Source organism: Alnus glutinosa, chromosome 3 (genome assembly GCF_958979055.1).
Source record: "Alnus glutinosa chromosome 3, dhAlnGlut1.1, whole genome shotgun sequence".
Classification (NCBI taxonomy): domain Eukaryota; kingdom Viridiplantae; phylum Streptophyta; class Magnoliopsida; order Fagales; family Betulaceae; genus Alnus; species Alnus glutinosa.
This window is the reverse complement of record NC_084888.1, coordinates 36,957,842-36,972,305: the sequence shown is the minus strand read 5'-3', so window position 1 is coordinate 36,972,305 and position 14,464 is coordinate 36,957,842. Positions and strand designations below refer to the sequence as shown.

The following is a 14,464-nucleotide window of genomic DNA, read 5'->3' as shown; positions in this document are numbered from 1 at the left end:
GACTTATAGCATTACTCGTAAATTATATATGTAGTCGTAGTAGTATATTTGAGGAAAAGCATACATACTGTAACGATCCACCCCAAATGACACAATATTGTCCGCTTTTGGTTCCCCATATCAGACTTCCCAGGAGGTCACCCATCCTAGGATTGCTCTCGCAGCGGCTCGTTAAACTGTGGAGTTCTGATAGGTTCATTGCCATCACGACTTTAAAACGCGTTGTGTTATAAATGGTGCATTTATACATATAAGCACACATCCTCATTCCCAGGCGATGTGGGACGTCACAATCACCCCCTCTTTGGACCCAGCGTCCCCGCTGGCGTCCCTTATTGGGCTTGTGCACGCTCCTACCATCTCAGGCTGGGCAATGGCTCTAATACCATTTGTAACGATCCACCCCTAATGACATAATACTGTCCGCTTTTGGCTCCCCATATCAGATTTCCCAGGAGGTCACCCATCCTGGGATTGCTCTCGCAGCGGCTCGCTTAACTGCAGAGTTCTGATAGGTTCATTGCCATCACGGCTTTAAAACGCGTTGTGTCATAAATGGTGCATTTATACATATAAGCACATCCTCATTCCCAGGCGATGTGGGACGTCACACATACTCTCCTCAAACTGATATATGACGGAATTTACTAACATTTTCGTTGAAAACGAAAATAGAAAAAATGTCAAAAATAATATTCGAGCAGCACTGTTTGATTAAAAAATTACCTGTTCGCAGACAATGGAAATACAAAATGAAAGACTTAAAAAGCCATAATTTTATTTTATTTTATTTCTTTATTTAGAATTATGATTTTATTTCATTTACTTACTATGACCAAATTTGCTTTATTTATTTATTTTTCTTACTAGGATTAGATTTACTATTGCTACTAGGAATATATTTACTTTTATTTATTTTGTAATATTTTCCTTTTTATGAATAGTTTACTATTACTATTAGGATTATGATTACTTTATCTACAAATATTTATCTTGTATAAATAGACTTGCTTATTATGTAAAACTCACTCAATTGAATTATTATCAAACCAGCTGATAATAATTCAATTGAGTAGAAAACGAAGACGCTTCTCATTGTTGAATTAAATACGCTACTATTTGATTATTTACCTTAGTCTTCCGCTACGTCACCAAACTATCACCTAATTGTCAATGTCTCATTTAAATTACTAGTTGTGTCAATCTCCCTTCTAAATTACAAAAACAATGTCAATGTGCCCCTTAAGGTTAACAAAAAGATTAAAAAAAAAAAAAAAAAAAAAAAGACCTTAAAAAAAATTTCAATAATACAAAATATCCTTATAAATTTGGAAAGAAAAAAAAAAACTAAAAACTACCAACTAACAAAAAAAAAATTAATTGTTTTAAAAATTAAAAACTAGAAAACTAACTATTTTGTTTAAAAAAATAAATAAAATTTGATCACCTTGGCTTTTCTTTCTTTTTTTTCCCCTTTTTTTTATTTTTTTATTTAAAATAATAATAATAATTTGTCAGTTTTTAGATGGAAAAAAAATTAAAAAACAAAAATTAATTGTATTGGTTTTTATTTTTAGACTTTTTATAGTTTTTTGTTTTTTGTTTAATTTTAAGAATTTTTTAAATTTCCCTTAAATATATATATAATTTTTTATTTTATTTTATTTTATGAAGGGTATTTTAGTTATTGATGAGACATTGCAATTGTTTTAGTAATTTAAGAGAGATATTGACATAATTTGTAATTTGAGGAAGACATTGACAATAAAGTGATAGTTTGAGGGGAATGTGTATACTTTTTTACGCGTTTTAACTATGAGTAAAAATACGGATACAAATGTGGTTGTTAGCAATATCCGCATTCATACAATGCGGTTACCACTCTTAGGTATCCACTCCGCAACATGCAATTACTATCTACATCAACCCCAAGCCAAAGGGCTCCCCCCAAAAAAAAAAAAAAATCTAAAAAAAAAAAGAAAAAATATAATTTTTACCCCTATTCTTTAAAAAATTTGTAGTTTTGGCCCCCTCAAATTATTTTTTTTCAATTTGGCCCCCCCAAAGCCTAAAAGCTGGCTCCGCCCCTGATCAACGTGTTTATTATCCACTATTCACATATGAGGTAATAAGCGTTTTGTATTACGAGAAATGCTTGGTTGTACACTCTCATCCCACTCTTATCCCACCCTTGTGTACTTGGATCAATAATGTGAGAGATAATAGAGAGTGTATAGTGGGACCCTATTTTTTTAACAACATTATTGGTCCACGTAAACAAGAGTGGGATAGGAGTGGGATAAGAGTGTACAACCAAGCATTTCTCTTTGTATTACTGTCTAAATCTATATGCAATATTAAATAATGTAGTTATTACTATATGTAAGCTTAAATCAATTAAGATTTCATTTGTTATCAGTCATAGAGGGTTATTGTTTCGTAGAGTAATTTGGATTTTGATTACCCAAAGAATATTATAAAAAAATAAAAATAAATGTAATGATATAAGACTTTTAGATGATAGTGAAAAAAATATAACATAACTTAAAGGTCCTAAACTTAAAAAATTTAAAACAACGTTATTTTAGCTAATTTAATTAAATATATATAAAATATATACTATATATAAAGGGAATATGGATGGGGTTATTAACCACATCAACATACCTCAAAACAATTATCCGTGTATGCGAATAATGGTTTTGGTATCGCATCCTCATACGTGGATAGCAGATCGATATCGAATAAGGGGCGATTATTATTCGCAGCATTTTCACCCATAATTTTTACTGCAAAATTTAAATTAGGTGCGACATTTTAAATGGCGGGCTGAATATTGCCACGTAATTTTAAAGTAATGTTATGAATTATGAATTTTTATTTTATAATTATCTCATAATATTAACGTGACAAATTCAATTAATTATTAGATCAGTTATTAAGATAATTATAATATAAAAATGTAGGTATTAAATAATATGTACACACCCAATAAACAAAATTTAAACTAAGAAATGGCACTCTCTATTTTAAGCAAAGGAGATCCTTGTGTGCTTTCACAATAATTTAAAGAATGGAAGGATTGAGAATTTAAGACCAATGGGCGTGTATTTTAACTTCCGGATCATGAAAAAAAAATGGTTCTAGAAGTTTATATTTCACAAAAGATAGGTAATTTGATTCAAGATTGTCGTAATATTTTATTTGATTTTAAAAAAATGGAATGATAAATTATTTTTAATATGTATGTACGTGTATATCCAGTGAGGATATAAACTTATCGACCCAGTGCTAGAAAGGGGGAATACGGCTAGCCACTCTTTATGAGGAAGAATACTACTAGCCACCCAGTATCAAAAGGGAGAGTATGACTGACAAGTGACAACCAATCAATGGGTAATACGCTTAGCGACCCAGTGCAGGAAAGATGAATGCGACCAACAATTAATGAAACGAGAAGTAAAATTAATATGTTAATACTGTATATGCCGTTATACATAGAGAGAAATATGCTATATGTAGTACTTTCACCAGAATATGAAGTTAAATAAGCTTCTATTCAGTTTGAATAGATGTCTATGTTTTATATTTCTACTGCAGGGGCGATCCCAGCAGACAAGCTATTCAAGAAATGGGAGAAAGGTGCAACCGTGCAGGCATAATATACTAAGATCTATACTGTTTTTCTCCGGCAATCCTAGCAGAGGTTTAAGGACAAGCTTCCTTAAGCTGCAAGTTTCTCCAAAAAAACACTTGCAGGAACAACTATAAGTCACCCATCTTCATCTGAGCTTCTTCCATACTGAACATAAATTATGAATCAAAATGGCCTAATTGGATTATCATCACGCTTATATCATCAGTGGAGCCTCTTATTACTGCTAGCTCAGCGAGCCTTTTACAAGCAAAAGCCGGCACCGGCTTCTCTACTCCCATGCACAAAGGGCGAACCGCATCTACTGCCTCTTGATTATTAACCTTGTCCCAAAGACCATCAGATGCTAGAATTAAGAACTCGCAGTCAGGCTCAATCCTTATGACTCTGGTCTCTGGTTCTGCCGTAATCCATTGTTTAAGATGTCGATCTCCAATTCCTCTTGATACAGCAAGAGACCCCTGTACTCTCCAAAAACCCTGGTAACAATCCACATAGCCACCCTGCAAAATGGTTATTGCAAAGATTTGATTAGCTACAATGTACTACGTTCATTATTCACTTCAAGTTAAAAGCCTGCTTCGCCCTCGTGATTTCGCAGGTTAAAAGCACAGAAAGTGTCATAGAGTGTCTTTGAAAAAAAAAATGTATAGTTTGAAAAGCAATTGTGAATCTAAACGGTTCATTTCAACTTTCAAGCGTGCCATTTGACGACTAGGTTGCATTATGATGGAAAAGTTAAACTGTTATTTTATCAAATGTGTAATCGTGTTTTTAAAGATCGCGTTTTCACTAAGTTTGAAATTAATAATTTTTTTATCTTCAAATTGTACGTTTTGAAGTTGCTAAATCAAAAGACTCGTTACCATGTATAACATATGTACATGCAGGGTACACGGCTATTACTCTGCTTACCAGGGTTTCAATTCGTTCTTTTTCATCAGCCCTAGATGGCCGGTGATCAGATGTGAGGGCCTCGGCGATTCCTCCTCGGCTCATAACCGCACGACAGTCACCAACATTTGAGACCACAAGATCACCTTCTTGTATCAATGCAGTCGCACAGCAAGTACCACCCCCAAAATGCTTCTTCAAAAATTCGGCATCGGTGGTGAGGTAACCATCTCTAACTGCTTCCACAATTTCCTCCCCACATCTCTTTTTCGATTGATTCATTATATACCTCCCCATGTTCTGGGCCGCAAATTCAGCAGCCTTTGCACCCCCGTGTCCATCAAAAACACCAAAGAAAGCCTGCAATCATAGGATATATATGATCAAGTCAGGTTATAAGCACATTAACTCTTTTTTTTTTTTTTTTTTTTTTTTTGTTAGTGTCTATTGAAACAATTGTCATATTTTAGAGTGCGGGTAAACTTTTATTACAAATTCTTTACAAACCAATGTGATAGTTTACACGACACTTATATCAGTCAGCTATAAAACAATTAATTAAATTTACGCTTAATTTTTTCACTCATATGGTACTGAAGGAATAAAATTGTAGTAAAATCCGAACATTTTTCCATATCCAAAATTGCTACACTCTCAATTCTAATTTTTTCACTTATACGGTACTCGAGGAATAAAAGTGTAGTAAAATCCAAACATTTTCCTATATCCAAAATTGTTACATTCTCAATTCTCAAAAAAGAAAAAGAAAAAAAGAAGGTATACTACTATACATCCAAGATAATTATTATAAAGAAGAAGAATTGTTATTAAAAAAATATCAATTTAGGTTCCACTGTTGTCTGTTGATATCTAATCCCTAGCTAAATCAGTCAAATTTAAATCTTTTACAAGAGATCTCAGTATCCCCATATTCATCAAAATTAAACATTTTGATTAATTTGCTAAAAATTAAACGAAAAGTCAAAATCCAAGTCTTAAATACTTTTGGATACACATAAAAACAATTTAATAAATCTAATTTGACATTACCTGTCTAGAATCTCCATGAGAATCAACGACAGCCGAGTACCGGTCCTCCATCATTCTCCTCCTTCCTCTCTTACAGTAAAGCGCATACCCATCATCTTCAACGTCCAACACGTCCGCTCCACTCTCCGCACCTTTAGGCGTATCAACGCCGAAACTCAGTGGCACCAGCGGAATATCAAGCATCGCCGGCCTCTTCCTCTTCGAAACCGCACCCCCAACCGAACCCAAAGCTTCCTTCTTGCTACTACTTGTCCCATTTATCTGTTTATTAAAGCGGACCGAAAAGGGTGACGATGGAGATGGGGATGGTGGTGGTGGCGCTGAAGATGACGATGACGATGATCGTGATGGGGTTGGTGGTAGGCCATGGAGGACCCTAGGAGAAGAGCAGGAAGCCGAGGATTTGCAGAGGATTGAGGAAACTCTTGGAGAAAATATGGGAGAGTTTAAGACCGTCGCAGCGCAGGACATATTTGCAGTTTGTTCTTTCAGATTTCAGAGTTTTGTTTCTTCTCCGTGAAATGCAGAGTGCAAGCACAAGCTCATTCAGGAGGGGACTCAGGGGAGTACGTAGATATAGTCATGGAAATTCCACATTAAACGACGAAAGGAATTGACTAAGTTCGAGTGGTAGAATTTTCTTGTTTTTCTTTTCAAGAATTCAATTATTTTTTTCTTTTGTGGTTCTACATTGTGGGACGAACGTACGAAGAGCGTGAGGGATAATCCGGTTTGACTTGGGTGCGCTGAACGAGCTAAACACCCTATCGGCCGTGATTGTACGAGCGGTGACTGGCAGTACGATACACGCGCTCTTATTGTGAGTGTCCAATAATGTTCAACATACTTAAGAGAAAGAAGAAAATAACCGTCGGCCGTGGCCTAGTGGGTGGTGGGTATTTTGTGACTGTACTCGTTCAACGGTCAACACGTTTACTGGTCTGGCGCTTACCTGTGACTCTGTGAGACTGGGTCTTTTTTCGCCGTCTCTTTTTTATTTTATTTTTTAATATGTCTACCAGACTACCACCGACTGGTCCGAGTAGGTAAAATAAAGAAATTTTATTTTTTAATTAAAAATAAATTTTACAGATTTAATGATATATTCATTATGACATCATTTAAAATGTTAACCATAAAATAATAGTAAAACAATCCTGATCACCTATATCTGCAAACACAGTCTGGATATTCTTATTCTTTTGCCCTGGAAATGAAGCGTAATGCTGTTGGTCCAGGGTAAGTGGTCAGAGTTTATAATTGCATGTTTCAATTTATATAACTTAATTATAAGCTAATCGTGACTACGAACAGTCGGTGGCATGCATGTGATGTGATATTATTATAAATATATATTTCCACTGATACTTTTTTTTTTTTTTTTTTTAAATGTGAATTTGGAAATAACAAACCTATATATACGGGCCGGGGTTGGTACAAGCACGGAATAATCAGAAGTAGATTGATAATAATGATATAATAAATTATATTGCCCGCTTTTCTTTTTTTCTTTTATTTTTTATTTTTTATAGGTGATGAAAAGTTTAGCTCTACCTACAAATGAGAAATGCTACATGTACTTAAAACTTTTACAAATTGAGTCTTACTAACTAATGTAGAGCTTATTCATTGGAGATAATCAAAACAATTAATAAAAATAAATGTTACGAATATCAATGAATAAGCTCCACATCATCTTAGTAAAGTTCTATTTATAAAAATTTAAGTACATATAGCATTTATCCCTACAAATTAATTTGGGTAAAGCTAGGGGTGACACCATTACGGTTTGCATTTATGGTATTCTTCCCATTTCGATGAATTGAGAAAGCTAACTATATATTAATTTCACAGATCAGATTTTATATTTTTCAAACACAGTTCAGCTACATTAATTATTTAAAAATAACATCATAACATATTCATCATGTATATATGCCCTATCTATATATGGAATTGTCTCCTGTCATCTGAAGGGAACTGGAAGATGAGAAAAGAAGACATTTTCCAGGGTTCAGAATCTAGATGTATCGTTCTTAATTGGCTTCTGCATGAATAAATGCTTCAACAATAATTATGATAATGCTCCTTTGACGCGATGCATGATGCATATGTATTTGACTAAGACAAATTAATTGAGCATTATAATATTTCCCTCTTTTTTCTTTGGAAATGTCTATCTCGGTGAAGTTCTGATTGCTCCTCCAATAGATTATTAATTAGGCTCCGAGATCCAAAAGAATATTTCAAATAGTGAAATTCAGCATCCAATGTAATCTCCAACCGAAAAAAAAGACATATGCATATATACGTGCCACGGAAACGGGGCTCTTTCACATCCTTGTCACAAAGCCACGACTCGTGTCATTCTCTTTGCAACGTGTCACCTAGGACTTTCCCCGAGGTGCCGCATCATTGTCCACGTGTCGTCAAGTTCAACATGCTTTTCCTCCCAATTTGTCCCTATAAAAGCACTAACGACCCGTCGTCCAAACACCCCCATACGAGGCTAGTAATACAAAGATTTCATCGTCTTCGAAGATCATCAGGTTCACTTAGCGAAAAGTTTCCAACAAAAGAGAGCCATGTCTTCGGAACAGCAACGAGCTGAACTTGAAGCCAGGGCTAAGCAGGGAGAGACTGTGATCCCTGGTGGAACAGGCGGCAAAAGCCTTGAAGCCCAGGAACACCTCGCTGAAGGTTAATCAACTACTGAGCTCTCTTATACTTGCACGTACATATATGTGTATTTGCTTCGTGTTTTCTTTATATGCTTTGCACGTTGTTTCGTTTTTTTTTTTGGCTTGGTTGGCTAATTTTTGCTGTGGCCACTTATGTAATGGAAGGGAGGAGCCGAGGAGGGCAGACAAGAAGGGAGCAGCTCGGGCCAGAAGGGTACCAGGAGATGGGTCGCAAGGGTGGTCTAAGCACCGTGGAAAAGTCTGGCGGAGAACGTGCTGCCGAGGAGGGTATCCCAATTGACGAGTCCAAGTTCAGGACAAGAAGCTAATGAGCTAATTAATGTATTTCCAAGCTGTTTAATTGTTTTATGCATGTGTTAATGTAGTTGGGAATGACCGTGCACGGGTACGTGTGGTTCTATCTATTATGTGTTAGCGGTTACGATTTGTTCATTGGTGTGTGATCTCTGTTCTTGTAGTGACTGAGAGGCAGCTCCTTTTGCGTTTTGCAAGGTTGTTGCTGCTTCTCGGTATTGTCATGTTTATGTACTTGATGGCAACTATATATATATATATATGTATATGAAGGTTTTATTATCCTTGCATGGCTTAATTAGATACTATTTATTTTTGTTCCCTGTTTTTGGGTCGCAAATATTCGATAAACACAAAGAACAGATCAGGTTAAAGTTGGAAGATTTGGATCCCGGAAAATTGTAGGGGCTGTGACAGGGTCCTCTTCGGACAGAAGCTCCTGCATGCTCTGCCCTTTCACAGCCTCCCTCTCTGTTCTGCAGGTCAATTCTAAGGATCCTCAATTGTAGGCCCGATCCATACGTTAATGCCAACCAAAAAATCAAGAAATGATGACAATGCTGCGAAATCCAAAAGAGTGAATTTTCAGGTGCCCCAACTGGCCGGCCGGTACTTGAATTAATCTCATCTTTAAAAGTAGAGAAATGCTAGAAATGCACCCCTCATCTCCCATTTGTCTCCCCATTTTCCTTAAAAAAATTGATTTTAAGGAAAAAGTTGTCTTTGATCTCACATCATAGACAACTTTTTCCTTAAAACCAATTTTTTTATTATAAAGAGAGGATGAGGGATGTATGTGTAGCAAAGCTCTTAAAAGTACGTACTGACAGCCGATTTGGATTGTATATATATATAAGCTTTTGTTTTTTATTTTCGAAAAAATTTTGAAAACAAAAAAGGAATACAACATAATAGGCTTCACAAACTCTTATTGTGTGACTAGCGATGCATGCATATATTTCAGTTGATGATTGGTAGACCGAGTTTGAGTTCGAAAAATAGTCCTATGTGAATATGAAACTAAATATTTCTCATTTGATTATCCGGCTGATGCGGGTGCGGGGTGCGGGGTCGAGTTTCTTATCTTATGTTTTCCTTCTATAATTTTGAGATTATTTTGGAAGGTATGTAATATAAAATGATTACTCATGTGATAAAAGATTGGAGTTGTTGTATTGACTGCATTTCTCATGTATTTGCATAATTGACATGTTTGGAAAATGCAATAAAATTTTGTACTTTGGAAAATGTTTTGACAAAAATCAATTGTTTTTTAATGGTTTTAAAAATGCCTGATTTTCAAAAACATAACCACACTTTTTTTAAGCATTCAACAAAAAATTTACTTTTCACCCCCACAAAACATGTATAATATTTTTTAAAAATAAAAAAACTAAAATAGATAACCCTTCTCCAACCAAAACATAATTCACTTTTATAGGATGCACGTTTAGGTACTGGCTTTTTGCTTATTAAAAATATTAAAAAAGAGTAACCAAACTGACTTTTTACTTAAAGTAAAAATATTAAAAAAAGAAAAGAGAAGAGTAACAACACAATCGACCGAACCACCAAGATTAGGGGTGGCCACTTACGCAGCCACTCCAACCAGAGATAAGGAGGTTGCTCCTCCATAAAAAAATTTGTTAAACTTTTTTTAACTTTTAAAATTGCGTGTTTAAAAACATATATGAAATCTTTTTTTTTTTCTTTCAATAAAAGTTAAATTTCTTGTCCATTTCTAACTCTAATAAAATAGAGGTGACCGCATGGCTACTAATATAGGATAGGAGTAAGGGTAAATGCATTGACCAACTCAACCAAATAAAAATCAGATGCAGATAATGTACACTTGATGTACATAAGAGCAGGGGTTGAGTGCATGACCAGCTCAACCAAATGAAAATTATTTAGAAAAAAATAAAAAATAAAAAATAAAAAATAAAAAATAAAAAATAAAAAATAGATGTTTGCACGTTATCTACACCAAAATGATGTACAAAAATTATTAGTCAGTAGGTAATGCTGCCATAAGGCGAATGCACGACTACTATTTTTATGTAGAGAATTGCAGGGGCGTAAATTATGCGTCTAGAATGGATTAGAGAGGAGAGGGTAGGTTCCTTTACAAATTATTTGGGCTAAAATTGACCATTTCTTAACAAATTATTTGGGCTAAAATTGACCATTCCTCTGTAAGAAAACTATAGGCTCGCTAGTTAAAATACTGTAATGAAAGGAATTGGAGTTCGAGCGTTGAAAGTGAGCCCACTTTCCAAATTTTTTAGAGTCAAGTGATTCAAACATAAAAATCACCTCTCAAAATATTCAAACATTTTCATGAAGTAGGATCTAAGCAAACTTTGTTTGAAATTTTGAATACAATGATTTCATTATTTCAATGCGAAGTTGCGAATCAAACAGTTAAGGGTTATGGCTAAGAGTGATGCTAACAGCTAAGAAGCAACACTTTATTTGAAATCGGGGTGGAGCTAGGTTTTAGATTTTGGGAGGGTTAAATTGATATAAAACCTTTGGAGAGGCCAAAACTAAGAAAATAAAAAAAAAATTAGGGGTAAAAGTTTTTTTTTTTTTTTTTAGATTTATTTATTTATTTGGAGGAAAGCCTTTGGCTTGGGGGGCCTGTGCGGAGTCATTTGAAAAAAAGTGCTACTTCATGGCACATTAAATTAATGTGCCATGAATAATTACAAATGTGCCATGGAGCAGCACTTTTTTTTGGATGAATTATGAATAAAATGCTGCTTCCTAGCATTAGCCGATGTCCAAATACAAAAAATTAGTAATTTTTTGAAAAATATTTTAAACTAAAAACGTTTTACATTAAAAATATTTTAAGTTGAAATAAACAAAAAAACAAATCTTTAAACAAAAATAACGTAAGGGCATTATTGGAATAAAGTTTTATTTTAAACTGGTTGAAGGAATTTCCTCCACTCAATTATTAAACTGACACATTTAAAATACATGTAATTTTTATATACATTTTTTATTATTATGTGCATTTTTAATAGATCATATGATTATCACATACATTTTAAACAACTAACTGAACAACTAGGATAGATGATTTTCCTTTAATCTAATTATAAAAGTGCTATGTGTCATTTAACTTCAAAAAATTATATAAATGTTTTAATTATCATGCAAAAAACACATGATTTTTTTTTTTAAATTATTAAAAAAAAACATGCTCTTTACATACTTAAAAGACCTTTATACTTAAAAAAAAAAAAAAAAAAACTGACAATTTTATATTTAAAGAATTGATTTGAACCGTCCATCTAATAAACAGAATTGAACACCAATTTATAGGATTTTTTATTTTTCACATTATTGGGGGAAATCTTTGTAGGGGGGAAATGCCGAAATGGTTCCATAATTCCCGAAGAGGTTGAGGATAATCTTGGCTAAAGTTCGATACTCCTTGCACCCAAACAGAGCAAACTCTAGGGTTTAAACCCACTATCGACAATTCCCCACCCGTTAATTCCTCAAACACAGAAAAAGAGCGGGAGAGAGCTCTCACACTGACCTCCACAGTGCTCCACTCCACTCTGCTCCATTTCTCTCAATCGCCGAGCCAACGCTGTCACCGGTACGGCTCACAAATGTCGGTGGGGGTTCGCCAGCTCACACTGCTCGGCGAGTTCAAGCCCTTCGGCTTAATTGCCGAAGCCCTGGACGGAAAGCCCGCCGATGATGTCACCGACAAGTACGACTATTTTCTCTTCGATCCACAAGTCGTTCGAGAAAGAGACGAAGCCGGTGAACCAGACGCGTCAGCCACAGCGTTCAGCGATCGTAGCGATCACGAGCTTTTCATCAGAGGGAACCGGTAATTCTTTATTTAGTCACACAGAAACAATAGTTTAGAATCCGAAGAGGCATTTTCTTATCTTAGTGTTTAATTTGATAAGTAAAAGTAGTTCGTGTGGTCACCTGGAGTAGTTTTTGTGTTTCTGGAGTTTTGAATGTGGAACGTTGTTCAGTTCGAATTTTGCCTTACATTTTCTCAGCAGCCGAACAATAATCAAAATCAATTCCTGGTTCTTTAATTTGTAATAATCACGTGTGCCAATTTTTGTGGATGAACAACCTGTTTCATTCCCTTTTTTTTATTTGATTAAATTGTAGCAATTTTCTCCACTTGTTTGTAACAGGATAATATGGACGACAGGTGCACGAGTGTTTAAGAGATTCACCTTACCCTCCACGGTCATCAAGGTACTTATTTTCTCTGATGCAGTGTATAGATTGGGTGTATATTTCTTTGAGAAATGCTACATGCACTCTCAAGTCCACGTTCTCAAGTGCATACTCCCATACCTGGCAGTGAAAATCACCGTTGGATGCAAAATTCAATGGTAATCCATCTAAAGCTAATGCTGATTTTCACTGCCACGCTAGGAAGTGTGCCCTTGGGAGTGTGTGTAGCATTTCTCTATATCTTGTGTTGGTGTGGTGAACTTTGGGAGTAAAATACCTCTTGTAAAATGATACCTTTGCTCTCTTTATAGTTACTTTGTTTTTTTACTGCTTTTCTTTATATTAACGGAAAACTTTACTTCAAATAGTTAAAGTAGGTCACGGTAATTTTAATGTGCCTATTCTCATAGACCTGCTAGGGATGGCAACAAAGCACGCGTGATTGCCAGTCTTCGTCCACCTGATTGATAAAGATTTAATGATAAGAAAATGAATGCAAATTGTTTACATTAAATATGTTGCTTGACTTGTTTTGAGGCAGACGCTATTACATAAATTCTTTAGACATTTTTTTTTCCTTTTTTTTTGATCCTATGGTGTTTATATGTGTTAATTATATCCAGTTCAAACATTAATGCATTATTTCTTCTCTCTCTTCGTTCGTTAGAGCTTTTCATTATATTTTATAAAAGCTAGACATCTCTTGCTATATCTATCACTGTGTATGTCTTTCAGATAGAACGATATTTGTTAAAAAATTTGCTCTATTTCAGTGAACTTTCAGTTTTGGCAATAATTTTATCTAAATTCCAGGTGTGCTGGTGTCGTCTAGGCAATATGGCTGAAGCTCTGCTCTGTGTCTTACAAATAGATTCGTTAACAATCTACAACACGTCAGGTAAGCAGGCCAGTATAGGTTCAGTGGTAATTTAATTGCTTGATAATAGATCTTTCTTTGTTTCTTAGGACATGGCTCTCTGCAGCAAAAAGAAAAAAAAATGTCTTTTTTTTTTTTGATAAGAAATGAAATATAAAAATGTCTTGTAAATTACTTGCGACCTTGCCACTTCAGCATCAATAAAAAGATGGGAACCCGTTGATGTGCTATCACTAGGCAATAAATAATAGGGATGCAATGATGGAGTATTTTATTACTTCTGTTTAGTAGTCCTGGTGTGCCCAAAATATCTGGTTTTGTTGCTCTTTGAAGAGAAAATAAATCCAGAATCAGGCTCATGATTATCTGTGTGGTGCATTGGTTAAAATCCATCACATGATGGGTTGCAAGTTTATTCCTTTTAACGCCGATGTGGCAGGATTAGAGTCAGTATTTGCAAGTTCTAAACTCACTCCTGATTAGGGGTTTCTCTTGTATATGTCATGTGTACTAGAGATGCACCCATCTGCAACTTTTTAATGAGATTGAATTACTCATAAACAAAAAGTTGGGAATTCTCTTGTTCTATATATGCTGGAAAGGAGCCAAAATCATTCTACCAAACTATATCTCCCAATCTATGGTGGGAAATGTTACCAATTTATTTTACTTGGAAATTGTAAGGAGTTATATTTTCTTTCAAGATTTTTCTTAAAGCACCTTATTTATTTCATATTATGTGTTGAAGCTGAGTTCCTACTC

General features: G+C 34.8%; 3 protein-coding genes across 3 annotated transcripts in view; 2 read left to right on the top strand and 1 right to left on the bottom strand.

Annotated features, from left to right (window-relative positions):
* Window positions 1-3,444: 3,444 nt before the first annotated feature.
* On the bottom strand, window positions 3,445-6,154 carry LOC133864076 (probable protein phosphatase 2C 25). The gene is made up of 3 exons (XM_062300277.1): window positions 5,600-6,154; window positions 4,571-4,909; window positions 3,445-4,158 (listed from the first exon to the last, which is right to left on the bottom strand). The coding sequence occupies exons 1-3, from the start codon at window positions 6,068-6,070 to the stop codon at window positions 3,814-3,816; spliced, it is 1,155 nt and encodes a 384-aa protein (XP_062156261.1). The 5' UTR covers window positions 6,071-6,154; the 3' UTR covers window positions 3,445-3,813.
* A 1,955-nt stretch (window positions 6,155-8,109) lies between these two features.
* Window positions 8,110-8,835, top strand: LOC133864886 (em protein H5). Its single transcript, XM_062301315.1, has 2 exons — window positions 8,110-8,299; window positions 8,446-8,835. The coding sequence occupies exons 1-2, from the start codon at window positions 8,185-8,187 to the stop codon at window positions 8,607-8,609; spliced, it is 279 nt and encodes a 92-aa protein (XP_062157299.1). The 5' UTR covers window positions 8,110-8,184; the 3' UTR covers window positions 8,610-8,835.
* Window positions 8,836-11,973: 3,138 nt separating this feature from the next.
* LOC133862807 (anaphase-promoting complex subunit 1) overlaps window positions 11,974-14,464 on the top strand; it is a 32,639-nt gene continuing 30,148 nt past the window's right edge. Inside the window, exons 1-3 of the mRNA XM_062298681.1 lie at window positions 11,974-12,454; window positions 12,780-12,843; window positions 13,639-13,723. Of these exons, the coding sequence (XP_062154665.1) occupies window positions 12,228-12,454; window positions 12,780-12,843; window positions 13,639-13,723 (376 nt within the window). The 5' untranslated portion in view covers window positions 11,974-12,227. The remainder of the gene's footprint in view (window positions 12,455-12,779; window positions 12,844-13,638; window positions 13,724-14,464) is intronic.